At 46.5% G+C, this 26,736-nt stretch overlaps 4 protein-coding genes and 2 long non-coding RNA genes across 12 annotated transcripts; 4 read left to right on the top strand and 2 right to left on the bottom strand.

Moving 5' to 3' along the window:
* The first annotated feature begins 310 nt into the window (after positions 1 to 310).
* wdr26b (WD repeat domain 26b) lies at positions 311 to 6,519 on the top strand. Its single transcript, XM_049757758.1, has 14 exons — positions 311 to 1,085; positions 1,859 to 1,958; positions 2,159 to 2,215; positions 2,461 to 2,597; positions 2,670 to 2,767; positions 2,856 to 3,012; positions 3,098 to 3,236; positions 3,328 to 3,468; positions 3,559 to 3,678; positions 3,756 to 3,901; positions 4,016 to 4,094; positions 4,166 to 4,295; positions 4,428 to 4,622; positions 4,706 to 6,519. Exons 1-14 carry the CDS (start codon positions 742 to 744, stop codon positions 4,729 to 4,731), a joined length of 1,869 nt encoding a protein of 622 aa, XP_049613715.1. The 5' UTR covers positions 311 to 741; the 3' UTR covers positions 4,732 to 6,519.
* Positions 6,520 to 7,423: 904 nt separating this feature from the next.
* Positions 7,424 to 12,856, top strand: fez2b (fasciculation and elongation protein zeta 2b). 5 transcript variants are annotated; one of them, XR_007488933.2, is made up of 10 exons: positions 7,424 to 7,814; positions 9,181 to 9,289; positions 9,371 to 9,614; positions 9,850 to 9,977; positions 10,048 to 10,191; positions 10,281 to 10,361; positions 10,645 to 10,720; positions 10,795 to 10,860; positions 11,211 to 11,377; positions 11,584 to 12,856. XR_007488933.2 is itself a non-coding variant. In XM_049757769.2 (10 exons), the coding sequence occupies exons 1-9, from the start codon at positions 7,486 to 7,488 to the stop codon at positions 11,219 to 11,221; spliced, it is 1,188 nt and encodes a 395-aa protein (XP_049613726.1). In that variant the 5' UTR covers positions 7,424 to 7,485; the 3' UTR covers positions 11,222 to 11,230; positions 11,584 to 12,856. The 5 variants fall into 5 exon arrangements, 4 of the variants coding, with proteins under 4 accessions (XP_049613726.1, XP_049613725.1, XP_049613724.1 ...); XM_049757769.2 differs by having other exon boundaries at positions 11,211 to 11,230; XM_049757768.2 differs by having other exon boundaries at positions 11,211 to 12,856.
* Positions 12,857 to 12,890: 34 nt separating this feature from the next.
* si:ch211-57i17.5 (usherin) lies at positions 12,891 to 14,253 on the bottom strand. 3 transcript variants are annotated; one of them, XM_049757797.2, is made up of 5 exons: positions 13,685 to 14,253; positions 13,517 to 13,615; positions 13,302 to 13,361; positions 13,110 to 13,232; positions 12,891 to 13,038 (listed from the first exon to the last, which is right to left on the bottom strand). In XM_049757797.2, the coding sequence occupies exons 1-5, from the start codon at positions 13,916 to 13,918 to the stop codon at positions 12,949 to 12,951; spliced, it is 606 nt and encodes a 201-aa protein (XP_049613754.1). In that variant the 5' UTR covers positions 13,919 to 14,253; the 3' UTR covers positions 12,891 to 12,948. The 3 variants fall into 3 exon arrangements, with proteins under 3 accessions (XP_049613754.1, XP_049613755.1, XP_049613753.1); XM_049757798.2 differs by having other exon boundaries at positions 13,517 to 13,842; positions 14,043 to 14,253; XM_049757796.2 differs by having other exon boundaries at positions 13,517 to 14,253.
* A 128-nt stretch (positions 14,254 to 14,381) lies between these two features.
* Positions 14,382 to 15,947, top strand: LOC137839588 (uncharacterized). The gene is made up of 2 exons (XR_011086017.1): positions 14,382 to 14,658; positions 15,739 to 15,947. It is a non-coding gene; the product is annotated as an uncharacterized lncRNA (long non-coding RNA).
* Positions 15,948 to 16,324: 377 nt separating this feature from the next.
* On the bottom strand, positions 16,325 to 25,739 carry LOC137839584 (uncharacterized). The gene is made up of 12 exons (XM_068649340.1): positions 25,703 to 25,739; positions 25,041 to 25,109; positions 24,387 to 24,426; positions 24,246 to 24,301; positions 24,126 to 24,182; positions 23,992 to 24,059; positions 23,857 to 23,922; positions 23,671 to 23,775; positions 17,085 to 17,120; positions 16,877 to 17,011; positions 16,733 to 16,810; positions 16,325 to 16,650 (listed from the first exon to the last, which is right to left on the bottom strand). The coding sequence occupies exons 1-12, from the start codon at positions 25,737 to 25,739 to the stop codon at positions 16,609 to 16,611; spliced, it is 789 nt and encodes a 262-aa protein (XP_068505441.1). The 3' UTR covers positions 16,325 to 16,608.
* Positions 20,652 to 23,477, top strand: LOC125990525 (uncharacterized). Its single transcript, XR_007488985.2, has 3 exons — positions 20,652 to 21,329; positions 23,088 to 23,258; positions 23,357 to 23,477. It is a non-coding gene; the product is annotated as an uncharacterized lncRNA (long non-coding RNA).
* Positions 25,740 to 26,736: the final 997 nt, after the last annotated feature.

Below are 26,736 nucleotides of genomic sequence, written 5' to 3'. Positions count from 1 at the left end.
TTTATAATAATTCAATACAATTTTAAAATTAAATCGTTGACTCCAATCATAATTTTCTCATCTAAAGTATTAGCAATTACACAAATAAAAATGGTAACGACAGTGTATATGTGGTTATTCTTATTCATATATGTTCAAAAATACATCGCAACTTTAATCTTAATGAATTCATATCTGGTGGTCTGTCAAAAAATGCGAATGTATTATTTATATTTGTGATGTATTTTTAAATAGTGTACGGAAAATTCAAGCGTGACAACTCCCTCAGCGCAAGGTTGGTTCAACCCGGAAACTTGCTGGTGTAGGAATTTCCGGTGACGTCAGAGCGACAGGCCTCCATTAGAACTGCAGCTGTTTGGAGAGAAACAACAACAACAAAAACCGGGCCGAGAGACGGAGCGGCCAACTGTGACAGTCCGCTCCGAGCTCGACAGACGCGGCCTCCAGTCTGGAAGTTGAGCCTCCTTTTCCCACCCGGAGCACCGCCGGCTTCTAACCACGGCCGCTCTCGGTGAGGAAACTCTGGCCTCCGCTTCCTCCTCCTCCGACTCGGACACCGGCGGAGCGTCGCCGCCCCCGCGGAAGAAGCACCGAGCCTCGGCGGCGGAGGGAGCAGGAGAGCCCGGGGCTTCAGCGGTTGTGCCAGGCCTTGCCGGAGTTGTCTTGGGTCTCGGAGCCACATCGACCATCCACTTTAACCGCAGCGCCGTCGGCCACGTGAGCAGCAGCAGCAGCAGCAGCATGCAGGCGAACGGAGCGGGGCGAGAATCGGCCGAGCTTTCCTGCTTGGGCGCCGCACAGAACAGCGAATCCTCGGCGGCGGCGGCGGCAGCAGCGGCCGGCGGTGATGGTGGTGGGGCGCACTCCAACGGGTTGCTTCGGCTGCTTCTCTCCCCCGCGGACAACGGCAACGGCGTGGGCACCAGCAACGGCTCCTCGTCGTCAACCTCCACCGCTTGCGGGACTTCTGCCGCGGCCTCCTCTGGCTCGGAGGTGGGCTCGTTGAAGAAGAAGAAGCGGTTGTCGCAGGCGGAGGAAGATGTCATCCGGCTTATAGGGCAACATCTCCACGGACTAGGGCTCAAGTAAGTTGCGAGATCTTGTCATGTTGTTTTTTTCAAAGTGCGACACGGTGGCCGCTTGTCTCAATCGCTAGCTATTCGTGCGCCTTGACTGGCACAAACGTGGGGGGATGGGTCCAAATGTTTCACTGGTTCGCTCTTCGCAAAGAAGGCAAGAAGAAGGCAAAGGGGTCCATCTTGCACAATAACACTTAGCCGTTTAGCATGCTAACCAGCCCCAGTCTTCTCTCAACTGCCGTGTTTACACAGCAAACACAACACTTGGCATAGAAATACACATTGCAACCAGCATACGCTCGGGTTTGAAGTGTTGTTATTATTCTTTTGTTATCACGACTTTTTGTGGTTTTTCCTGTCAGGAGTACATTACATCATCTCTCGTCAGTAACGTTTATTTTTGGCTTAGCTAATTATGCAAAGCTTTTAGGGTTGTGGTTTTCCTACATTTCGGTTGTTACTAGCGATAATGTCACATTTCTGAGGCGGAGTGAGAAGTGTATTTTAAGATACCGTTTACAAGCAATCAGTGACAAATCATACCCCCAAAAAGTAGTTGTAAATGCAGTTTGAGAATGTATTCCTTTTCTTTCGTTCTTCATCTAAAAGTCCTAGTGAGATAATTCAGCACACGAGTTGATCATCAGGTTTCATCGCAAAGTGGCCAGCTCTGTAAACATGGTCACAATAGTTAACGTGACTAATGGTGCATAGTTCATATCAAGGTGGGGGGGAGGATAGTGCCTCATTTTGCGTCTTCACTCCTTCTCTCTGTGTAGTCAGACGGTGGACCTGCTGATGCAGGAATCGGGCTGCAGACTGGAGCACTCGTCGGCCAGCAAGTTCCGCAACCATGTTATGGAAGGCGAGTGGGACAAGGTCAGTTTGCCGGGGATAACCATCTTAGTCGGGGGAGGGGGCAAGTTGTTATTGTACACACCATACATATTGACATCCCTCGTAAAGCTGAGGTGCCCCCCGCCCCCCTTTTTGCCCCGCCCCCCTTGTCCACCCAGCCCACTGACAGCGCGAGTGTAAAAACTGCTGCGCTCAGCGTTTTTCCTTTTGTTTGGGTCCAGGCTGAGAATGATCTCAATGAACTGAGAGCACTGATGCATTCGCCCAACGCCATTGTGGTAAGCGGCCTCTTCGCAAACCTGAAGCGGGGCTCCATGAATATGCTCTGGGGCTTCTGGAAGGATTCGAACCCGCGCAGAGCTCGTATTTGTTCATGCTGCTTCCGGAATGTTTTTCCATATAGTGCAATGACAAGATACTTTGCTCCATTGGTCAAATATTTGGCCATTTGACTGAATTACAAAATTTGGGGAGCCACGGAGACAGGCCGAGGCTTCAAGAGTTTTTTTTTTTTTTCCCCCAGCGTATGAAGTTCTTGCTGCTGCAGCAGAAATATTTGGAGTACCTGGAAGATGGTAAAGTCCTGGAGGCTCTGCAGGTGCTCCGCGGAGAGCTGACGCCGCTCAAGTACAACACGGACCGCATCCACGTGCTAAGCGGGTACCGCTCTGTTGTTCTTAAGCGCTCAAACATAAGTCCGCACACCCCACTGACGTTCTTCCCCTGCGCCAGGTATCTCATGTGCAGCCATGCCGAGGATCTAAGGGCCAAGGCGGAGTGGGAGGGCAAAGGCGCGGCCTCCCGCTGCCGACTGCTGGACAAGTTACAAAGTGAGGGCGCCGCCATTTTGTCTCCTCGCCGCTCCCGAGCCAAGCCCTAAGAGCCGCCGCCGTTCTGGCGTTTGTTTCTTGCCTGTAGCGTACCTGCCGCCGTCGGTGATGCTGCCCCCGCGTCGGCTGCAGAACCTCCTGCGGCAGGCGGTGGAGCTGCAGAGGGACCGCTGCCTCTACCACAACACCAAGCCGGACGACAGTCTGGACTCAGTGTCGCTGCTCGCCGATCACGTCTGCAGCAGGTCCGCGCTCGCTTTCTCGCGGCCCTTGTTTTGTCAAAAGGGGGAAAAAAAGAACATATTTTTTTCCCTCCGTGTTGCCCCACAGGAAGCAGTTCCCATGTTACACGCAGCAGATTCTGACTGAGCACTGTAACGAAGTTTGGTTCTGCAAGTTCTCAAACGACGGCACCAAGCTAGCCACCGGCTCCAAAGACACCACCGTCATCGTTTGGCAGGTGGACCCGGTGCGTATACGCAAACAACAAGCAATAAACACGCACTTTTAGCGTCAATGTTACAGGGGCAAACGTGACGGTGATGCCGTTGCGCACGCAGGAGAGCCACCAGCTGAAGCTGCTGCGGACCCTGGAGGGTCACGCCTACGGGGTCTCCTACCTGGCCTGGAGCCCCGACGACACCTACCTGATTGCCTGCGGACCGGACGACTGCTCCGAGCTGTGGCTCTGGAATGTTCAGGTAAGCAAGCGCCCGTGTTTTTGCTTTTACCCCAAGCGCCAAACACTTTTTTGTTTCTTCCCTGTACCCGTCATTCCACCTTTTGACCAGACGGGAGAGCTGCGCACCAAGATGTCGCAGTCCCACGAGGACAGTTTGACCAGCGTGGCCTGGAATCCGGACGGCAAACGCTTTGTCACGGGAGGCCAGAGGGGGCAGTTCTACCAATGCGTACGTCCGTCTCACGTGCCAGTCGGGTCCCTGAAAGAAAAAAGAAAAAGTCTCTTGACCCTTTGCTGTGTCCTCAGGATCTGGACGGCAACCTGCTGGACTCGTGGGAAGGCGTGAGAGTGCAGTGCTTATGGTGCCTGAGCGACGGCAGGACGGTGCTGGCCTCGGACACCCACCAACGTATTCGGGGCTACAACTTTGAGGACCTCGCCGACAGAAACATGTACGCAAACGGCTACAGATAGCTAACCAAACGAAAATCTTTGTCAATGGTGTAAACTGATCCTAGACCAAGTAAGCGCTCACATTGCTGCGATTTGATTTGTTTGCCCGGTAGAGTCCAGGAGGACCATCCTATCATGTCTTTTACTGTTTCCAAGAACGGAAGATTAGCTGTGTTAAATGTAGCAACTCAGGTGAGCAGACGTTCATTCTCTCGTCCAACTGTCGTCTGGCGGCCGCTAACGGAGGTTTGACCGTCCGCTAGGGAGTGCACTTGTGGGACCTACAGGACCGAGTGCTGGTCAGAAAATACCAAGGCGTCACGCAGGGCTTCTACACTATCCACTCCTGCTTCGGAGGACACAATGAAGACTTTATTGCTAGCGGCAGCGAAGGTGCAGTACGCTTGCGGTTTGAAACTTTAGTGCCAACTCTCTCCACAGGGTGGTGCTGTTGCTTCGCAACCGGGCAGTCAGCCGATGTCGATGCATAATCCCCGCTGGTTGTTTGCGTTTCCTCCGCCGCAGACCACAAAGTGTACATTTGGCACCGGCGGGGCGAGCTTCCCATCGCCGAGTTGACGGGCCACACGCGCACCGTCAACTGCGTCAGCTGGAACCCGACCGTGCCGGGGCTCATGGCGTCCGCCTCGGACGACGGCACGGTGCGCGTCTGGGGGCCGGCGCCTTTTCTCGACTCGCAAGAGGCGGACACGCTCAACGGTACTGACAAAGGGGGTCGGGGGCAATTTCTCATTTTCCAAAGCCGCATTCAAACATATGAACGTGATGTTGTGTCTCCTCAGAGAACGGCAGTACCATGGACAGTTGATGGACACTTGTCTCCCAAGAAGCCACCAGTACTCCTCCGTAAATATCAATCTTAGCACCCACCCAAAACATACGTCGAGGCAAAAAAAAGAAAGCCAAGACAAAAGAAAGAGACTGACACCGGGATGCAGGAGTGTCTCGAAGGACCTTGATGATGGCCAATTTGGTGTCCTCATCTAAAAAAAAAAAAATCCCACCCCCGTCAAGCGAGGACATAGCCCCTCCCCCCCACGACCGAGTGAGCAGCAGAGCCCCGCAACCTCCCCGCCCGCTTCCACACCACTTGGCAGTCCACGTCTTGTCATTGGATGACGCCGCCGTTTGGGTGGAATTGCACCGTCAACGTAAAATGCACAATTCACGGCTGGACTTCAATTGATCTTCTCACAACTTGTGTTGTGAATTTTGCCGTTCAACAAATTGTGCAAAAAGGAAGTTGCAGTTCAGCTGAAGCTTATTATGCCAATGGGCCCTCAGAAGAAGAACAGCGAAGAACAACACATTAGGTACAGTGGTGTGGGCTCACTTTTTTTTTTTTTTTTCCCCAAGCCCACCTTAGTAAGTTACGTACAGTACAATACTGTTGAGTGCAATTTTTCTTATGGAAAAATACGTGTTGAGATGATCCGAGCGTGTTCGCTGATTGAATGAATAAGAGGCAAAGCAACACAGTTGTGCATTTTAGGTTGCTTTTGGAAATTTCACCCAAAATGCCCAACATAGTTTATTATTGTCATGTCGACTTTTTCCCCCTTCTCACTACAGCACGCAACATTTACATTATTTTTTTTTGCAGCCAACAGCCCGAGCGTCAATTGTTTCCTTGGGTGAGCCTCATCTCGAATCCACTTTAGCATTTCTGACTAAACAAGCAAGGACGGTCCTAGCCAAACTATCGCCCCCCCTCCCCCCTTTTTTTTTTTGACATTCACTGCTGCTGCACAATCGCATCCGTCAAACGAGGAGGATGCCGCATATCAGTGTGCATGTGTGTGCGCGTGTGCCGAGGAGGAGGAGGCCATTCACTTTGGCGACATACTGTGACCTCTCGCCAAAAAAAAAACTTACGTGTGTGCGTGGGTTCGAGTGTGTTCAGTTCACACCAGCAAAACATTTAGCCCCCTTCCAAGCCTTCTTAATCCCACAGTCAAAAGTTATCCAAAGCCCTCGGGACCTCGATCTGTGGAACAAAACCGTAATACTTGAGAGCCATTTTGTATTATTACTATTTTTTTTTTTTTTTTTAATCTGGGATTTATAATTCTTATTTTACACTAACTTCATGTGGCATTGGACATGCACTGTGTTGACAGAAGTTGGAATAAAGACAGTTATTATTTTTAAACGGAGGTCGACGATTATACCGAACGGAAAGAAACAACTTGCAGTTTCTAAAAGACAACTGCTCCAAAAAAAAAAAAACCTCCACCGTTTTCCTTCTAGTCATTAATTTGCTGTAAAGTGGGCAATTTAATTTGATTGAATTCTTCCCCCAATGACTGATTTTTCTTATTTTATTTTTTCTCCCAAATTTGCCCATCTGTCCGCCAGTCGTTTCCATAGGTCAGCCTCCATTCAAAAGCTTTCTTCTTGGCCCCTTTTTCGGGGTCGGGGTCGGTGACGTCGATTTTTGCCACAGACTGGGATACAGTTCAGAGGAATGAGAAAAGTTTCCAAAACAGTGCTTTTCTGTCTTGTTTTTATTGAATATTTTGTTATTTTATTATTATTTTTTTCCACATATTATATCTCCCCCCCTTGTATGATCATATTAAAGTATAACCAGATATTTGGACTCTTTCTTTTTATTTTCTGTTCTTTTTTGTTTAGTTTTGACACAAAAAAATATGCACAGTAACACCGGTTTGGAAGCGTGTTACCCGAAAATCCCATCAGGTTGAAAATAGCCACCCCTCGCCTTTAAAACAAAAACAAACGTGGATTGCTCGTGCATGTGCGTGTAGCGGACTGATGTCTCTGTTTGCCATTCTCCATGTTTGTCAAAGCCAAACCATTTGCAAAGGGATCTGGTCGCAGCTCATTCCAAATCCTGGACAGCAGAATGGATTTCAAAATGGGGAGCTAGTATTCTGTATCTTTTTGTACTAGTACACTCTTTTTCCTCACTAGTTAAGAGTCACACTAGTAAGTTCTGCTAGTGCCTTGAATTGACTCACTGGTGAGGACATCAAGTGTACAAGTACAGGAACACAGATGACAAGGAATTATTGCAATAAATAGTTCCGCCATACGCTGTCTGTATGCAATTTGTTGTCTCCTCTTGTTGATTGAGATTCATTCTGATTTCATGTCTAGACATTTGGATGGAGGGGTACCAAGGGCTTACTGGAGCATCTTTTAAGTTCCTCGAGCGTGGGGTGGGAGGTGTGCGCGCACGCGCGTGTTTTTATCTGTGCGTGTGCATGTGTAAGGGGTGTGTGGGCGTCCACGTGGTATTTGCAGTTGTGATTGTATTGTTTTGTATTGTTGTGTAGGAAAAGTGTCATGTATGCCTATTTTTAATAAAGTATTCAGGGTTTTGGAAAACAACAAAAAGATGACCCTAACAAATTTTATGGCCTGAGGACGATCCTTTTGTTTTGTTTGTTTTTTGTTTGGGGGGAGGAGCTTCTGTAGGTTTTGATGACATAGTAAGTGACGTCAGAGATCCCACCAAGCCCCGCCCCTATCGTCATATTTCAGTTGCCAAGCCGCCGTTCTCGGTGTAAACTCTCGAGCACCGCGCGCGACAGACATGGCGGCGGCTCCGTTAGCCCACTTCGACGAGGAATGGCAGGACTTCAACGAGTTCAAGGAGTCGCCCGCGGATCTGGACCAGCTCAACTCCAACTTGGTGCTGCCCGACGACGAAGCTCCGGCGGTCACCGCGCCCGAGGTCCCGGAGGATCTGTCCGACCTGGACAACAGTTTCTCCGGGGAGATCTGTAGCTTCCAGTCCATGGAGGACCTCGTCCACGACTTCGATGCAAAGCTGAGCGTGTGCTTCCGTAACTACAACACCACCACGGAGCACATAGCCCCCATTAAACCCATCACGGATGAGGATTATCTGAAAGACGACGAGTGAGTGGCAATTTCATTTGGCTTTTGATACATTTCCCCCCTCAACGTCCTCGTTAGCCTCGTTAGCTTGAGCAGTAGCTAGCTTGACGGAGAGTAGATTAGCTTAGCCTCAAGCAAAGTACTGCAAACACAACTTCGCTCGATTAAGATAACATATCTGTTGTATCAACGGAGGCAAATGCTCTAGTTTGCTTCTCTTTTTTGAACTCCTGATTGTGCATTATGTGTCACACTACTGCCACGTTACCTAAAAGTACCCAAAGTAGTATTTTTGCTCCTTTAAAAAAGTACAAACTGTATAGCTTGTGTCAAATGTCAACAATGATCTGATATAAATGGTACTCGTGTCACTTTCCCGTTTCACATACTAAGAAAGACCGGTTTAAATATTCCAATTTTTGTCTCACTTGATGTGACCTTTTTGTCCATCAGATAGCCAAACTTTGCTAAAATGTGTGCGTATGACCATTTGGATAACTGCATTAGTTTTCATCTGCACACCAAGTAGTATCCTGGCACCATTTCCTTTCCCGTGATCCCAAATGACTCAAAACGATGAGCGGTGGGCCAGGGTGCATCCTGTGGGATGGCTGCCAGTTCACCCCGGTGATGGATGGATGGGTGGGTGGGTGGGTGGATGTTTGTTGCCATAGCGGGTTGAAATGGCGCGGCACATGCCAACATAGCCCTCAAAGGTCAGCCCTGTCCCACGTTCTGCTCAGGCACTTTATGGCACTTATCTCCTTCAAACTGCTCTAGTATGACAATACCAGATTTTATCTCATATTTTGCAAGACTTCAGCCCAAAAAGAGGGAAGTCCACTCAGTGTATATTTTCAAATTGAAGCAGCAGCAAATTTGAATGTGCCATCGTATGTGTCAAATTTTCTGTAGCTGAACAAGTTTACCGACGGACCAACCAGGTTTATAAATGTGGGGGCTGAAGACAAATCCGGTGTGTATCCGCATGAATATACCAAAGGACAAAATAGCAAGGCGGCACTGCAATGTCTAACACTGGTTATTTTTGTTGAAAGCAGTGAAACTAATTGGGTATATTTTTTTGGCAGGCGCTTGTCGCTCAAGGCACCACAAAATAAGCCGTTGCCCCACATACAGCAGCGGCGCTTGCTCGCTCGCTCGCTCGACACCTCGGGGAAAAGCGTGGACGTTACATAAACAAGCGAGCCAGCGACAACGCAAACGAGGCGATGATGCTTATAGAATGCGTCAGCTTGTCCCCACGGCGCACGTTTGCGATATTTCATTTTTTTATTTTGTATTTTATTTCTTATTTTACTTTTTATTTTATTAGTTTTTATCGCCCCAAAAAATACAAGATATAATATAGCACATTTTTTTGCAGGATGTGGAACACTCTGACGGACAACTACGGCAACGTGATGCCGGTGGACTGGAAGACGTCGCACACGCGCTCGCTTCACCTGCCCGCCCTCAACCTCAACCAGCGGCAGGTAGCCACGCCCCCCTGGCGTCATCCCGCGTTTGCTCAGACCAATTTGAATGACCCGCTTTGCGTGTTCCTCCTCGGGCAGAAGGTCGACAACCAGTGGTTGGATCTGTCGGACGACGAGGAGCTGCGGGAGCAGATGGACATGCACTCCATCATCGTCTCCTGCGTGGACGACGAGCCGCTCTTCACCGCCGAGCAGGTGATCGAGGAGATCGAAGAGATGATGCAAGAGTCTCCCGACGACGACGACAGTCCTTCCCACTCCGACCTGTCCGTGCTCTCCCGGGACCTGAAGCGCTCAGTCTCTGACACTAGCTACGAGGACCGTAAGTTTCACCTGCGCCTTTGTTTTGGCAGCTCTCCAGCGCGGCCTAATTAGGCCAGAAGTCACCGCAAGTCACGCGGCCGCCCTTCTTACGTAATGCCTTCTAAATGCAAGCAAGGCCACACTTGCGTAATACGCTCGCTCGTAGGCTTTCCGCACGGATGAGCGCCCCTGGATGACTTAACCGGGAAAAGAAATTCACGTGTGAAATGAAATGTGGCCATTCTCGTGCTCAGGCCTGCGTCAGCTGTCCGTGTCGGAGCTGAGCGAGACGCTGGAGGAGGTGGAGACGGCCATCCAAAGCTTCAGCGAGGAGTTGGTGCGGGCGCTGGCGCTGCGGGACGAGCTGGAGTACGAAAAGGAGGTGACGCTCGACCGCGCGCCCTTTTCGTCCCGCCTCCTACGGTGTCGTCATTTGCAAATTGCGGCGGCAGGTGAAGAACAGCTTCATCTCGCTGCTCATCGACGTCCAGAACAGGCAGAAGGAGCAGCGCGAGCTGCTGCGCAAGAAGAAGAAGATCCGTAGCAGCGCGGCGGCGGCGGTAGCCAACGGCCAGCGCGGCGTGGTGCCGGGCACGGTGAGAGGCGGGGCCCGAACCGGGCGTGGCCGCGAGCCGTCTGTCCTCATCTGTCTTTCCTCTTGCTTCTTTCCTTCAACTCATCATAGCGCCTCACTCTGGAGGGACTCTCCAATGTCATACAAAATGGCCTCCGGCAAACTTTTGGTACCGCAGGAGGGGACAAACAGGTGCCCTCCCCTCTCTTTCTTTCTTTCTTTCTCTCTCTTCCCTCCCGCTTTATTTTCCCCCCTCCCAAGCATGCTTGTTTGTTTTTTTTATCCAGATGCACCGGGCATCATTTTTTGTTTTTAACTTTGCTGCTTGCAACTTTGCTTTTCATGCACTGTGCTTGCGCTCCTTCAAGAGCTTTGAGACCCACAAAAGAAAAATGGGACAGAAGTAGAACACCCACGGCTCAAAGACACATGTATTTCTTTTTCTAATCTGTACCTCGTGGTTCTTCTGCCTCAGTACCTGACCACGGTGATCCCCTATGAGAAGAAAATGGGCTCCCCCGCAGTGGAAGACCTCCAGATCCTAACAAAGAGTGAGTCCGTCCTTCCGTCCTTCCGTCAGTCCGCTTTTGCCCAGTTGTATTAATCCTCACCATTCGTGCATCAGTTCTACACGCCATGAGGGATGACAGCGAGAAGGTTCCTGCCCTGCTCACAGATTACATCCTCAAAGGTACACACAAAGACACACACATCACCTGGTACTTTGTGGTTCTCCAAAAGGCAGGTACATGTCACCCAAAGCTAGAGGCATATAAAATATATTCCTTGCTTAAAGCAATCATAAAGGTTTTATTCAAAGTGGTCATTGTTAATCATTTGATGTGTAGCCAATATAAAAACTATTTTATACATGAAAATAGACAGTCGCTAATGAAATGGCCCCAATAGAGTCATACTGCCCCCTGGCGTCAGCCAGCGGAAGTACCAGAGCCCACTCTTGCCTTTTGTTGGTGCTCTTTCCACACTTTGACTGTGCCTTCCTTGTCTCTCGCCCGTGCCGCCGCTTTGCGCTTTGGCCAGCTCTGGTATGAGATCCCGAGGTTTGTAACGGACTCTTCACCTTCGACTCCACGCTTTCTCCAGTGGGCCTGGGCGATTTGGCGCCAAAATAAAATCTCTGCACTTTTAGCCACAAAATACCATTTCTGAATCGGCAAAGTTGGTGAATCGCCCAGGCCCGCTCTCAGGTTGGCTTTTCTTACATGTATTTTTGGTCCACTTTCATTTCCACCCCACCCAAGAGAGCGTAGCATCCCTTTAGCGCTAGCAGGCACTAGCAGCTGATCACCGCTTGTCGTGGTTTTCACACCTCACGCTCATCCCACCCGTCGAGTTTTTATGCTACCGCCACGACAAACTCAGCCTTTCATCTCCTCTTGTGCTTTGTCCACAGTTCTTTGTCCCACGTAAAAATACAAAATGATCCACAAGCTCTCTGGAGCGACGTCGCAAAGAACCTTCCAGAACTTTTCAACAAAGACTTTCTAACCTTTTTATGTTTTTACCTGGACATTGAGTTGGACTATCCCGATTCTCCGTGGACGCTAACCAGTATTACTCATTACAATGATTTTAATGAACTCCCCCCCCCCCCCAAAGAAGGGAAAGACTCCAGTTAGCCTCAGACTGACCTTAGCATCTGGCAAACTCTGCTAAGTTGAGTGCGGCAAGGAAATATTATTGTCTCTGATGCAGAAAGGAAAGGCAGACGAACAAGCAAACTAGGTCGTGTCATCTGTGTTTAGTTATTTGCATGCTTCGGATCGTAGCTAGCACTTCTTGTCTTTGTAGTGATCCGCTCATGTCGTGTTTTTGTGCTTTTAGCTAGTTAGCATGCGTCATCATTGTTCGCCCCACCTTAACTAAGGATAAACTAAGTATTTTTTTCCTGTAAAATGTTTGCACATTGACGCTCAGAGTTGCTGGCCACATTCTGGCAGCTTTTTTTTTTTTTTTCTTCTTTCTTTCTAAACAAGAGTCACCCGGCAGTTGAACGTATTCCAATGGCTACGTAGTTTACAAAGGGAGCTACGATCGGGTCCGTTAGCACTCTCAGGTACGACCGTCAGCATCTTCAGTCGTATTACGGCGTCCACGTAGTCAACCTGGCATTCAAATTTCCCAAGAAAGAGAACAAAAAGGCTTGCGTCTGACTTGCGTGTGCGCTTTTGAACGTTTGAAATGAGATTCTGTGTAAACTGTGACGTGCCACTAGCACTTTACCGCCACACGTACTTTTCTCCTTTGGCGTATTTTTATTCAAAGACATTTTTTGAAATTCTCAGTCTTACGCGTGAAATCCAAATCAGGTCCATTTTAGATCATGGAAATATTTTGCTAGACTCCGATGAGAAGAAAGGAATTTAGTTTTTTAATGAGACATCAATGCTCACTTTAAAGTACAATTTTAGAGATTTATATTTTATATGCAAGACGAGCAACAGTCACAAAAAAGAGAGAAAGACTGCCTTTGTAAAATCTTTGTTTTTTTAACTCGACTGTTTTTATTTTTAGGATTCCACCCCAGTTGTGGGAGGTCTGTTTATTCTCGTGGTACTGCAGTATATTAATTTATTGTTTTGTCATTTTTTTGGTGACATTCTATTGACTGTAATGGTTTTGTGGCAGCATTGCACCTCATTTCAATTAAAATGAGAAGAACTATATTTTCTGCGCTTCCTTTTTTGAAGCTATCCTCTCATTGCTGTCAAGTCAATCTGCAGGTTTCATGCTGCACTTGATTTGGGATGGCAGTCAGTCACAAGTTGGTGTCTGTAAACATGGTGTGCTCCTTCCTGACGGTGCTGAAGCCTTTCACGCTGTCCACAAACTCCTCGTCATCCATAAACTGGAGGAAGGGAGGCAGGCTTAGGGTGATGCCAAGCCCTTTGAGCATTTGAAGAGTGAAAGATGGCTCACCATCCCGCTATCGTGGCCCCACGCCTCCCCCAATGACTTTTTGTCCATCACCTGGCTGACGCTGCGCCTCAAGGAAGTCTCGCCTCCTCCTTTGTCACCTGCGCATTTGGCCTCCAGCTCCTCCTAGTGGCCGGGAAGACATCAGAAAGGTGGTTAGTGTGGCGACACAGGTACACAATGTTGGCACGTTACCTCCATCTTGATGGTGAAAGACTTGAGCGTCACACTGCTGACCACACCCGCCGTGTCAAACTGAAATTGTACAAAATAGTAGTTCCAACAATATGTTGCTGCTCCGTATGCGTTAAAGTAGCAGTGGCACCAAAGATGCTAGTTTTACTTAGCCCGTCTGCAAAAAAACTAGGCTTAGCGTCTTTGGTTCTGCTACTTTTGCTTGCCCGTCGCACCAAAACGGAGTTGCTGGCTGGATAAACGGCCAGGGGATGTCGCTTCTGCATGGCCGCCAAGGGGGGTCTCTCTCTGGTCAGGGGGGCTTTCTTCAACACCTGCCACACATTTGATTGGCTGTCTCGGAAGGTGGCGAAGGAAGTGAGCGGTGAAAGTGGCCACCTGACCTTGTGGAGGGCCACGGCCAGGGCCACGGCCATCAGCACCAGGGCCACGGCCGCCATCGCTACCATGAACCACAGCTGCTGGAAAACCGGATGCTGCGTGGCCTGGTCCACCTCTGCACGCTCGCTTCCCATTGGTCCCTCTGGAGGACCGGGGCTCGCTGGATATGTAGGGAATGCAAAAAAAAGTTCACGTAACAACCGCTGCAACATTGACATTCCTTTGTCTTCCGACATGATGAATGTGTAACATTATGTCACATGCGGTATTTGTGTCATTCTGATCTCCACATGGCACCAAAATGCGTTTCCCCCCCAAGTAGTGGTGAATACTAACATATGTTCACACATATCTACTCACTTGCGTTGTGGTCCAGGTTTGCGCATCAGAATGTGGAAGAGCAGCTGGGCCTCCGGTACGCTGCCTGTTGCCGCATTGAAGTGACGCGTCAAATTTCACTTTTTTAAAGAACAAACTCCTCTTAGCGAGTATGTGTGCTCCGCCATTGCATCGCCCTTTGCTTCTCGTCTCTTCTTTGGATCTCCATAACAACCAGCAGGTGTCGGCTTACCTGGGGCCGGCTGTCACCAATACCACCCTGGAGTCCTTTGAAACCAGAGACATCATATTGTCTTCACTTTTAATATATATATATATATATATATATATATATATATATATATATATATATATATATATATATATATATTTATGTATTTTACCAGTTTTTACTCATCTGATTTGAAAACAAGCTAGCTATCGTCGAACAATATCAACAAAGGTGGCTTGTCAGCGAGCCCGCCCACAAGTCCCACTCAGCTGTCGATCAAACGTTAATTAGGAAAAAGCGTTTGACCTCCATGTTGTTTTGTATGTTTTCCACGCAAAAGCTGATGTCCAAACTCCAAGAGTTGAGGCTCCACGTCGGCTGCTGGTCGTCTATCAGAACATCTAGACGCCAACATATTTTCGAAAGGTACTGCATGTTGTGTTTCCTTCTTTTTTATAGGGAGTATTATTCCTTCGGTGACTAGAGAAGATCATGAACAAGTCTGAGACGTAATATTATTTTATAAAGATAATTCAATCCGTGCTTTGAGTTATTTGACGGTTTCCACGTGAATTAGGTAGTGGGTAACAGCAGATGGGCCGGCCATTAGTTTCAGAAGTTGTGGTCAAGACATGGCATTGTGTGGGGTGGGTGCAGTACAACATGTTTCCCGCAGAGGGCGCCAATGCTCTATAGTTGAGTATTCTCTTGCTGTTTCGGTCCTTTCATAGTTTGTGATATTCGATGTTAAATAAAGTGTTAAAAATAGGAAAGTGCATCATTAAAGCTGCCAAGGAAATAGTTTAACAAAAAGAACATTTAGCACATAAAGCGAGTCTTTTCATTTTGAGGACTTTGAAACCTTGGTTGAAGTGCTCATTGCATGTCACTTCTAATGGCAAACTAAGTGCCACTGTGCTACTGCACAACTTAAACATCAAACACCTCTAGATGTGTTTTTAATGACATTGATGCAAACCAGGCTAGTCAGAAATATACATTTGATTTGTACTCAACTAACTTGGTTTGCATCAATGTCATTGGAAAAACACATCCAAAAGTGTGTGATGATGTTAGGCAGTAGCTGGCACTTAGTTTTTGTCTTGGTGAGAGATGTCAGCTGTTTCAATGTGCTCACCTTCCCCCTAGTGGCACTCGTGTCATCAGAAGTAAGTGACATCTCATCTGAGCTCATCAAACACTTAAGCTGCTTCCATGCAAGTCCTGTCAATGCCAATGTTTGAGTGCAACTATATTAGTCTCACACAAACATTGACTGCTCAAATGTTGTCAAACTGCTTTTCTGCCATATAAATCAATCAACTGGAATGCAAGTCTTTGTGTTTTTATGAGCAAATTTGCTTCACTCATTGGAAAATGTTCATGCTTGGTGGTTGCTGCAGTGGCACTTAGGTTTTCAAAGGCAGTCTTCAGTCTTGAGGTGAGGGTTGTCCTTGTGTCACTGCCATGGACATGGGTTTTTGACTGTTACTCGCCATTTCACAGGACTCCTGTCACTTTGAGTCATGTGAGATGGCGAGTAACAGTCAAAAACCCATGTCCATGGCAGTGACACAAGGACAACGCTCATCTCAGGACTGAAAACTGCCTTCAAAAACCTAAGTGTCACTTTCCCCGCCTCCTACTTCTACCCAAATTCAGTCTGACCAATCACAGCGCAGCACGAATTTGCATAACCACGCCCACTTTCCCAACAGCCAATCAGAAAGCAGTATTTGCCAATCTGACCAATCGGATTCATTCAAATTAATGAGACCACGCCTGCTTTATATTCCACCAATCACATGTCCCCTCATTTGCATACCCACGCCCACTTTTCAGCCAATCGCTGACCTTCATTCTCATTGCCCCACCCACTTTCTGACCCCTCAGCCAATCATGAAGCAGTATTCCAGCTTTGACCCGCCTCATTTCAAAAAAAATCTGGGGGGGGAAAAAAATTCAGGAAAAAAATTCCAGAAAAAAAAAAAAAATCAGGAAAAAAAATCTGAAAATTTTTTTTAGGTTTTTTGGGGGTTTTTTGAATTAAGATATTTTTAAAGTTGAGAATAAAGAGTTAAGAGTTTAAGTGTTCTTTGTAATCAAACTTTATTTCTTTTGCAGAGTAAACATTCAATCACAAAACAGAAGTTGCATGGTAGTGTGGTCGGCCAGTGGGACGAGTGGTGAAGTGGTCGGCCAGTTGGACGAGTGGTGAAGTGGTCGGCCGGTGGGACGAGTGGTGAAGTGGTCGGCCGGTGGGACGAGTGGTGAAGTGGTCGGCCGGTGGGACGAGTGGTGAAGTGGTCGGCCGGTGGGACTAGCGGTGAAGTGGACGGCCGGTGGGACTAGCGGTGAAGTGGACGGCCGGTGGGACTAGCGGTGAAGTGGTCGGCCAGTTGGACGAGGAGTCTGCACCTGGAGTTAAGACAAAAAGAAACCTGTAAGCCTAAAGTAAAGTCAACGTTTAGTGCAGGAGAAAGTTTAGCATGAAACTTACCAGTGGGAAAGATTTGTTGTTCATGGCATCAAGTATTAAGAGCTGCATGACCAGAAGGCTACTCTTGTTCCTTGCGACCTGTCAGAAAAAAAAAAAAATTGGAACCAAGTTGTCATGGGGACTGTGCAGTAATGAACATATTACCTTAAGTGCAAATATTGTCCACTTCTCAGGTTGACTTGGAGGCAAGGACGCAACAAAAACGTATGTGTTGCCAGCATGCTGCTGTGCTCTGATCCTTGGCCACCGCTGCAAGCAGGTACTTGATCGTGCACCACCCTGGACACAAAAACAACAATCATTCACATTTCAGTCATGGTGGCTGAAATGAAATGTACTTTCCTTCTCTTACCAGCAGAGGGCTCTCCAGGCAGCAAGAAGGTAGCCCCGCCCAAAGGTTGTCGACTTGAAGCTTTTAGCAAGTAGCATACCAGGAATGGCTTATTTCACCTGCAACAACCACAGGGGGAAAACCCAAGTCCGAAAAGTGACTCTCCTGCTACAGTTTAGCTTGAGCCACAGGTGCTTCTACTCCACTGGCAGGTGAATGAGCTCACAGAATGGAGGCAAACTGGCAGGTTTTTCACTTTCTGGATCAGGATTTGCCACTCCTGCCTGGAAAGAAAAGGAACATTGACTCCATTTAGGGTTACCATTTTTATTTTTAACTGTAGACAGGAACTTTCTGCTGAAGACCATTATTAGATGAGAAACATCAGGCCAAGCTCTTGAAATGTTGCAGATCCTCTCCTGGACTGACACCTGCACACAAATGCGGAAACAGTCAAGCAAGTTGATTTGCAACACTGAAAATGGAAACAGCCTTGAAACCTTCTGGAGAATTTCTTGGCCCAGCAGGTGGCGGTAGCGTCTTTGCAGCACTCTTACTGGAAGCTGCACTGCATTGAGACAAAGAAAAAGCAGGTTAGTGTTCTTACCATGCCACATTTGCAAAGTTTAGTCACCTGACAGGACTGAAAGATCATGACTCCTTGTTTCCTGACTGCCTGGACCAGCACCACCTGAAACAACGAACTGGTCAAGCACTTTGATTTGTCAAATTTGTCATTGCAATCGTTTCAAACCTGGCGCTTTGACTTCAATCCATGCAACGGACTGGTACCAGGTCCTTTGGCTCCACCTGGTGGACGAAACGGGAAGAGAATGCACACGCTGAAATCAATTGGTCAAACAATTGTTCAGGTATGAGTGTAGATGTGTTTCACCAAAGAAGAACGCAGGCAGGAACAGCTCTGAACGTCTCTCCAACCGCAGTTTGTTGGCCTGAAAGACAAGGTAACGTTGTAACCCACAGAGTGATACATTTTTAGTCATACGAGCTTGTTTGATAGCAAGAGCAGACTTGCAGACGTCTCATGAAGTCGGTCGGGGCTCTCAGGACTGCAAGCCGGCCGGCCATTTTGAAACCTGCAGACAAAAAAAAAAAAAAAAGTACTTTAGTCAATTGTCCTTCAAATAAAAGCGGGGTTTTTGCCTTTTTGCAGTCAATCTGGGTCTTCTGTCGCAGATGCAGACCTGTGGACAGAAACGGACAGTTAGATGCAGTTGATTAAATCCACATTAATCGAACAGAAAGTAGGTTACTTGAGGCTGGCTCGTTTGGAAGAGTCGCACCTGTAGACAGATCAGACAATTTGATTAGATTCTGTTGTGAATTTCTGCAAACGTTTTGTCTTACCTTGGGCAGTAAAACTGCGTTTGATGCAATTGAAGGTCGGAGATGTTTTCTGCCAACGCTCCCTTTTTAGCTTGCATGGTAGCAAGGTGTAAGCACGTCCAAAGTGCAAGTTGACGCTGAAAGAGAGCAAAAGCAGTTGGTTTTAAAAGGTTAAGGAATAGTGAAGACTTACCTTTGAAACGCAGCATGTTGTGCAAAAGGGCGCTGCGCTGCGCAGCCGGTGGAGCAGCACGACGTGACGCTGTCAGAAATGAGCAAGAGAACGATTGTCGCGTTTGTGACGTCTTATATAGGCAATTTGTGATGACGTCATTAACAAGCAACCGGGGGGAAAAAAAAAGCAAGGGAAAATGGCAAAGTGCAACACTCAGGAAGGGTCGGTCTCGAACCACGGTTCTCTTGCATCGGAGGCAATGGCGTTAACCATTCAACCAGAGCTGGCTTGGAAGTGTCAGCAGGTTTGTTCGTATTCATAGTATGAGTATCCAAACATTGACGTAAAAGGTCTAAGGTGACACTAAGTACAAAGAAGCGAAGAAGCTCACTTGTGTCTGAGGTGGCCGAATGGATAAAGGTTTTGCCTCGAGTTCAGGAGACTCGGGTTCGAATCTTGGTTAACGCTCTGTTTAATTTGAAAATGTTGGACAGGGCGGGTCTCGAACCCTGGTCGACCGAGTACCAGGCCAAGTGTTATACCATTCGGCCACATTGCCATGAAATTTTCGAATTGTTTTTATGTATTTAACGTCTATGTCACGACTGATCTACAAATACAGAACAATTGCCTCGCTGGTGTAAGATACACAGATGGTCTGGTGGTTCAAGCTCTTACCTTTAGTTCCGGCGATTCGGGTTCGAATCTTGACCATCGCTCTTTTTAATTTGAAAATGTTGGACATAGCGGGTCTCGAACCCTGGTCGACCGAGTACCAGGCCAAGTGTTATACCATTCGGCCAAATCGCCATGAAAATTTCAAAAAATATTTATGTATTTAACGTGAAGAGGTCGACTGATCTACAAATGCAGAAAATTGCTTGAGCATCTTGAGATCCAGTGATGGTCTTGTGGTAAAAGCTTTTGCCTTGCGTTCAGGAGAACCGAGTTCGAATCTCACACATGGCTTTGTGTAAGTATATACACATAATATATTACAGAGCAGGACTCTTTGCCTCGGATTCCGTCGAGTCTTGCACATTATTCCGTATAATTTCTAAATGTTACACGGAGCGGGACTCGAACCCCCCTCTCCTGTACTCCAGACCAATATTATTCCATTCGCCCACTGTGGCACAGAAATTTCGAATTTCTCTTGGGTGGTCATTCAAAGCACTAAACGTTTACGAGTGAAATGTATTTCCATGCAGCCCTTCAATGAAAAAATAAACAAATGCAATCGGGGAAAGTGCTTGGTATCCCTTATCAAGTGCTCAACTGAGACCGCTCCTGGACTTTGTGACTACTATTGGTGGCTAGATTTGAGGAGAAGGGCGTGACTTATTTGCGAACGATTACAGACAAACCTGGTAGTATAGAGTGAAATAGAACCGAGTGGCAATTCTATTGACAATGTACTGTACATGTGAGGCAGTCAAATAAAATCCCGGACAAGTTTTTTTGAAATTGGGTGGGGGGGGGGTGGGGGGGGGGCGGGGGGGGGGGTGCTACCAGTGTGTTCCGTCATCTTCTTTTTTTATATGGAGTATTATCCCTTCGGTGACTAGAGAAGATCATCAACAAGTCAAATGAGACGTAATAATATTTTGTAAAGATTATTTAATGCGTGCTTTGAGCTATTTGACAGTTTCCAGGTGAATTAGGTCGTGGGTAACAGCAGATGGGCCATTCATTTCAGAAGTTGTGGTCAAAAGACATTATGTGGGATGGATGCAGTACAACATGTTTCCCGCAGAGGGCGCTAATGCTCTATAGTTGAGTATTCTGTTACTGTTTCGGTCCTTTCATAGTTTGTGATATTCGATGTTAAGTAAAGCCTCAAAAATAAGAGAGCGTATCATTAAAGCTGTCAAGGAAATTGTTTAACAAAAAGAACATTTGGCCCATAAACTGAGTCTTAGACTTTGAAACTTGGTTGAGGTGCTCATTGCATGACACTTCTAATGGCAGACAGTGCCTGCCACCAGGAGGAAGGTGAGCACATGCAAACGTCTAATGACCAAAAAGAGGAAAATGAAGGTGAGTACTGTTAATCTTCTGGATTATAAACTGTTCTTGTTGTTTTTCTCTTGTTTTTTTGTAGTTTCTCATTTCCCCCAGTTGGTGTTTTGAGTTTTTCCTTGCCCTCCTGGAAGTTTAAAATCAGGGGATGTTTGAGAATATTTGTCATTTTTCACACATGTCCTGAGTGTTGTTAGTCACCTGAATGTTGAACAGAGGCTGTGATTTATCGAAGTCAAATTCCTTGTTTGGCACGCTCAAACATGGCGAATAAAAATTCGATCATCTTGAATCTTAATGTACTCACTTGGAACGAAGTCATGGATAGGGGCAGGACATGATAAGCTAAGGCTTCTTCCTACTCCTTTTCGAACAGTGATGTATATTGTTTGTTTTTTATTCTTTAAATCATGTTCGAAATATAGATTCATTCATTCAATATGCAGGAGCATCATTACGACACGAGCTCCTCGAGTTTGTTTGTTGCTCGCTAGCTAGCTAGCTATCGTAGAACAATATCAACAAAGGTGGCTTGTCAGCGTCCCCGCCCACAAGTCCCACTCAGCTGTCGATCAAACGTTAATGAGGAAAAAGCGTTTGACCTCCATGTTGTTTTGTATGTTTTCCACGCTAAAGCTGATGTCCAAACTCCAAGAGTTGAGGCTCCACGTCGGCTGCTGGTCGTCTATCAGAACATCTAGACGCCAACATATTTTCGAAAGGTACTGCATGTTGTGTTTCCTTCTTTTTTATAGGGAGTATTATTCCTTCGGTGACTAGAGAAGATCATCAACAAGTCTGAGACGTAATATTACTTTGTAAAGATAATTTAATGCGTGCTTTGAGTTATTTGACGGTTTCCAGGTGAATTAGGTAGTGGGTAACAGCAGATGGGCCGGCCATTAGTTTCAGAAGTTGTGGTCAAAAGACATTATGTGGGATGGATGCAGTACAACATGTTTCCCGCAGAGGGCGCCAATGCTCTATAGTTGCGTATCCCATTACTGTTTAGGTCCTTTCATAGTTTGTGATATTCGATGTTAAATAAAGTGTTAAAAATAGGAGAGTGTATCATTAAAGCTGCCAAGGAAATAGTTTAATAAAAACAACATTTGGCACCTAAAACGAGTCTTTTTATTTTGAGGACTTTGAAACCTTGGTTGAGGTGCTCATTGCATGTCACTTCTAATGGCACACAGTGCCTGCCACCAGGGGGAAGGTGAGCACATGCAAACGTCTGACATTGCTCACTGGGCCAAAAACTAAGTGCCACTGTGCTACTGCACAACTTAAACATCAAACACCTCTAGATGTGTTTTTAATGACATTTATGCAAACCAGGTTAGTCAGACATATATATTTGATTTGTAGTCAACTAATTTGGTTTGCATCAGTGTCATTGAAAAACACATCCAAAAGTGTGTGATGATGTTATGCAGTTGCTGGCACTTAATTTTTGTCTCGGTGAGAGATGTCAGCTGTTTCAATGTGCTCACCTTCCCCCTAGTGGCACTTGTGTCATCAGAAGTAAGTGACATCTCACCTGAGCTCATCAAATACTTAAGCTGCTTCCATGCAAGTCCTGTCAATGCCAATGTTTGAGTGCAACTATATTAGTCTCACACAAACATTGACTGCTCATATGTTGTCAAACTGCTTTTCTGTCATATAAATCAATCAACTGGAATGCAAGTCTTATGAGCAAATTTGGTTCACTCATTGGAAAATGTTCATGTTGGTTGTTGCCGCAGTGGCACTTAAGGTTTTCAAAGGCAGTCTTCAGTCTTGAGGTGAGCGTTGTCCTTGTGTCACTGCCATGGACATGGGTTTTTGACTGTTACTCTCCATTTCACAGGACTCCTGTCACTTTGAGTCATGTGAGATGGAGAGTAACCGTTAAAAACCCATGTCCATGGCAGTGACACAAGGTCAACGCTCACCTCAAGACTGAAAACTGCCTTAAAAAACCTAAGTGTCACTTTCCCCGCCTCCTACTTCTACCCAAATTCAGTCCGACCAATCACAGCGCAGCGAAAATTTGCATAAATCTGCATAGCCACGCCCACTTTTCCAACAGCCAATCAGAAAGCAGTATTTGCCACTCTGACCAATCAGATTGCTTCAAATTAATGAGACCACGCCTACTTTATACTCCACCAATCACATGCCATCTCATTTGCATAACCACGCCCACTTCTCAGCCAATTGCTGACCTTAATTCTCATTGCCCCACCCACTTTCTGAGCCCTCAGCGAATCATGAAGCAGTATTCCGGCTTTGACCCGCCTCATTTCAAAAAAATATGGGGGAAAATTTCAGAAAAAAAAATTCTGGAAAAAATTCAGGAAAAAAAAAAAAAAAAAAAAATTCAGGAAAAAAAATCTGAAATAAGTTTAGGTTTTTTTGGGTTTTTTTAAAGTTGAGAATGAAGAGTTAAGAGTTTAAGTGTTCTTTGTAATCAAACTTTATTTCTTTTGCAGAGTAAACATTCAATCACAAAACAGAAGGTGCCAAGTGGTGAAGCGGTCGGCCAGTGGGACGAGTGGTGAAGTGGTCGGCCGGTGGGACGAGTGGTGAAGTGGTGAAGTGGTCGGCCAGCGGGACGAGTGGTCAAGTAGTCGGCCAGTGGGATGAGGAGTCTGCGCCTGGAGGTAAGAAAAAGAAACCTGTAAGCCTAAAGTAAAGTTGTCATGGGGACTGTGCAGTAATGAACCTATTACCTTAAGTGCAAATATTGTCCACTTCTCAGGTTGACTTGGAGGCAAGGACGCAACAAAAACGTATGTGTTGCCAGCATGCTGCTGTGCTCTGATCCTTGGCCACCGCTGCAAGCAGGTACTTGATCGTGCACCACCCTGGACACAAAAAGAATAATCAGTCACATTTTGGAACATGGTGGCTGAAATGAAATGTACTTTCCTTCTCTTACCAGCAGAGGGCTCTCCAGGCAGCCCCGCCAAAAAGATGTCGACTTGAAGCTTTTAGCAAGTAGCATACCAGGAATGGCTCATTTCACCTGCAACAACCACAGGGGGAAAATCCAAGTCCAGAAAGTGACTCGCCTGCTACAGTTTGGCTTGAGCCACAGGTGCTTCTACACCACTGGCAGGTGAATGGAGGCAAACTGGCAGGTTTTTCACTTTCTGGACCAGAATTTGCCACTTCTGCCTGTCAAGAAAAGGAACACCGACTCCATTTTGGGTTACCATTTTTATTTTTAACTGTAGACAGGAACCTTCTGCTGAAGACCTTTATTAGATGAGAAACATCAGGCCAAGCTCTTGAAATGTTGCTGATCCTCTCCTGGACTGACACCTGCACACAAATGCGGAAACAGTCAAGCAAGTTGATTTGCAACACTGAAAATGGAAACAGCCTTGAAACCTTCTGGAGACTTTCTTGGCCCAGCAGGTGGCGGTAGCGTCTTTGCGGCACTCTTACTGGAAGCTGCACTGCATTGAGACAAAGAAAAAGCAGGTTAGTGTTCTTACCATGCCACATTTGCAAAGTTTAGTCACCTGACAGGACTGAAAGATCATGACTCCTTGTTTCCTGACTGCCTGGACCAGCACCACCTGAAACAACGAACTGGTCAAGCACTTTGATTTGTCAAATTTGTCATTGCAATCGTTTCAAACCTGGCGCTTTGACTTCAATCCATGCAACGGACTGGTACCAGGTCCTTTGGCTCCACCTGGTGGACGAAACGGGAAGAGAATGCACACGCTTAAGTCAATTGGTCAAACAATTGTTCAGGTATGAGTGTACATGTGTTTCACCAATGAAGAACGCAGGCAGGAACAGCTCTGCTGAACGTCTCTCCAACCGCGGTTCATTGGCCTGAAAGACAAGGTAACGTTGTAACCCACAGAGTGATACATTCTTAGTCATACGCGCTTGTTTGATAGCAAGAGCAGACTTGCAGACGTCTCATGAAGTCGGTCGGGGCTCTCAGGACTGCAAGCCGGCCGGCCATTTTGAGACCTGCAGACAAAAAAAAAAAAAAAAAAGTTAAGTACTTTAGTCAATTGTCCTTCAAATAAAAATGGGGTTTTTGCCTTTTTGCTGTCAATCTGGTCTTTTGTCGCAGATGCAGACCTGGGGACAGAAATGGACAGTTAGATGCAGTTGGTTAAATCCACATTATTCGAACAGAAAGTAGGTTACTTGAGGCTGGCTCGTTTGGAAGAGTCGCACCTGTAGACAGATTAGACAATTTGATTAGATTCTGTTGTGAATTTCTGCAAACGTTTTGTCTTACCTTGGGCAGTAAAACTGCGTTTGATGCAATTGAAGGTCGGAGATGTTTTCTGCCAACGCTCGCTTTTTAGCTTGCATGGTAGCAAGGTGTAAGCACGTCCAAAATGCAAGTTGACGCTGAAAGAGAGCAAAAGCAGTTAGTTTGAAAAGGTTAAGGAATAGTGAAGACTTACCTTTGAAACGCAGCAAGTTGTGCAAAAGGGCGCTGCGCTGCGCAGCCGGTGGAGCAGCACGACGTGACGCTGTCAGAAATGAGCAAGAGAACGATTGTCGCGTTTGTGACGTCTTATATAGGCAATTTGTGATGACGTCATTAACAAGCAACCGGGGGGAAAAAAAAAGCAAGGGAAAATGGCAAAGTGCAACACTTAGGAAGGGTCGGGTCTCGAACCACGGTTCTATTGCATCGGAGGCAATGGCGTTAACCATTCGACCAGAGCTTACTTGAAAATGTCAGCAGGTTTGGTCGTATTGATAGTATGCGTATCCAAACGTTGATGTAAAAAGTCTAAGGTGACACCTAAGTACAAAGAAGCGAGGAAACAAAGTTGTGTCTGAGGTGGCCGAATGGATAAAGGTTTTGCCTTGAGTTCAGGAGACTCGGGTTCGAATCTTAGCCATCGCTCTCTTTAATTTGAAAATGTTGGACAAAGCGGGTCTCGAACCCTGGTCGACTGAGTACCAAGCCAAGTGTTATACCATTCGGCCACATTGCCATGAAATTTTCGAATTTTATTTTTGTATTTAACGTCTATGGCACGACTGGTCTACAAATACAGAACAACTGCCACGCTATTGTAAGATATACAGATGGTCTGGTGGTTTAAGCTCTTACCTTTAGTTCCGGCGATTCGGGTTCGAATCTTGGCCATCGCTCTCTTTAATTTGAAAATTGTTGGACATAGCGGGTCTCGAACCCTGGTCGACTGAGTACCAGGCCAAGTGTTATACCATTCGGCCAAATCGCCATGAAGATTTCAAAAAATATTTATGTATTTAACGTGAATGGGTCGACTGATCTACAAATACAGAAAATTGCTGGACCACTTTAAGATCCAGTGATGGTCTTGTGGTTAAAGCTTTTGCCTTGAGTTCTGGAGAACCGAGTTCGAATCTCACACATGGCTTTGTGTAGGACTATACACATAATATATTACAAAGCAGGACTCTTTGCCTCGTGTTCTGTCGAGTCTTGCACATTATTCCGTAAAATTTCCAAATGTTACACGGAGCGGGACTCGAACCCCCCCTCTCCTGTACTCCAGACCAATATTATTTCATTCGGCCACTGTGGCACAGAAATTCCGACTTTCTTTTGGGTGGTCATTCAAAGCACCTAAAGGTATACGAACTATTTCCATGCAGCCCTCTTTTAATAAGCATTAAAACCTGTTAAAACTTGTCTGGTGGTTCATTCCTTGTTTTTATTTTTTGGGGCATGAAAACAAAAATCTGACATTTGGTTAACTGCTTTATATGACCATATGTATATGTGTCATTTTTACGTTGTGTAATATGTTCCAACATATTTTCCAAGTGACCCTCGTTAAGCGCACCTGCGTGAAAAGTTTTAGCTCTTTTTACGTTCTCCAGGAGCTAAAACTTTTCACGCAGGTGCACTTAACGAGGGAATCACACAGACGCTCCATTAGGTACACCGCCATTTTCAAGTGTACCTAATAACAGGCCACTTTATTAGGGAAATATCATGGTCAAAGTTCACAGGTGTCAAGCTCTAGTCCTCGGGGCCGCGTTCCAATATGTTTATAGTCGGACGTTTGCACAGCACCAAATGAACAAGGGCATCGGTAACCTCAAATGCAGTCAGAGCGCCCTCTTGTGGACAAAGGGAACAAAAACGCCATACTG

Source organism: Syngnathus scovelli, chromosome 20, assembly GCF_024217435.2.
Source record: "Syngnathus scovelli strain Florida chromosome 20, RoL_Ssco_1.2, whole genome shotgun sequence".
NCBI classification, from domain to species: Eukaryota; Metazoa; Chordata; class Actinopteri; order Syngnathiformes; family Syngnathidae; genus Syngnathus; species Syngnathus scovelli.
Note: the sequence above shows the minus strand (reverse complement) of the source record. Positions and strands in the feature narration are given on the sequence as shown.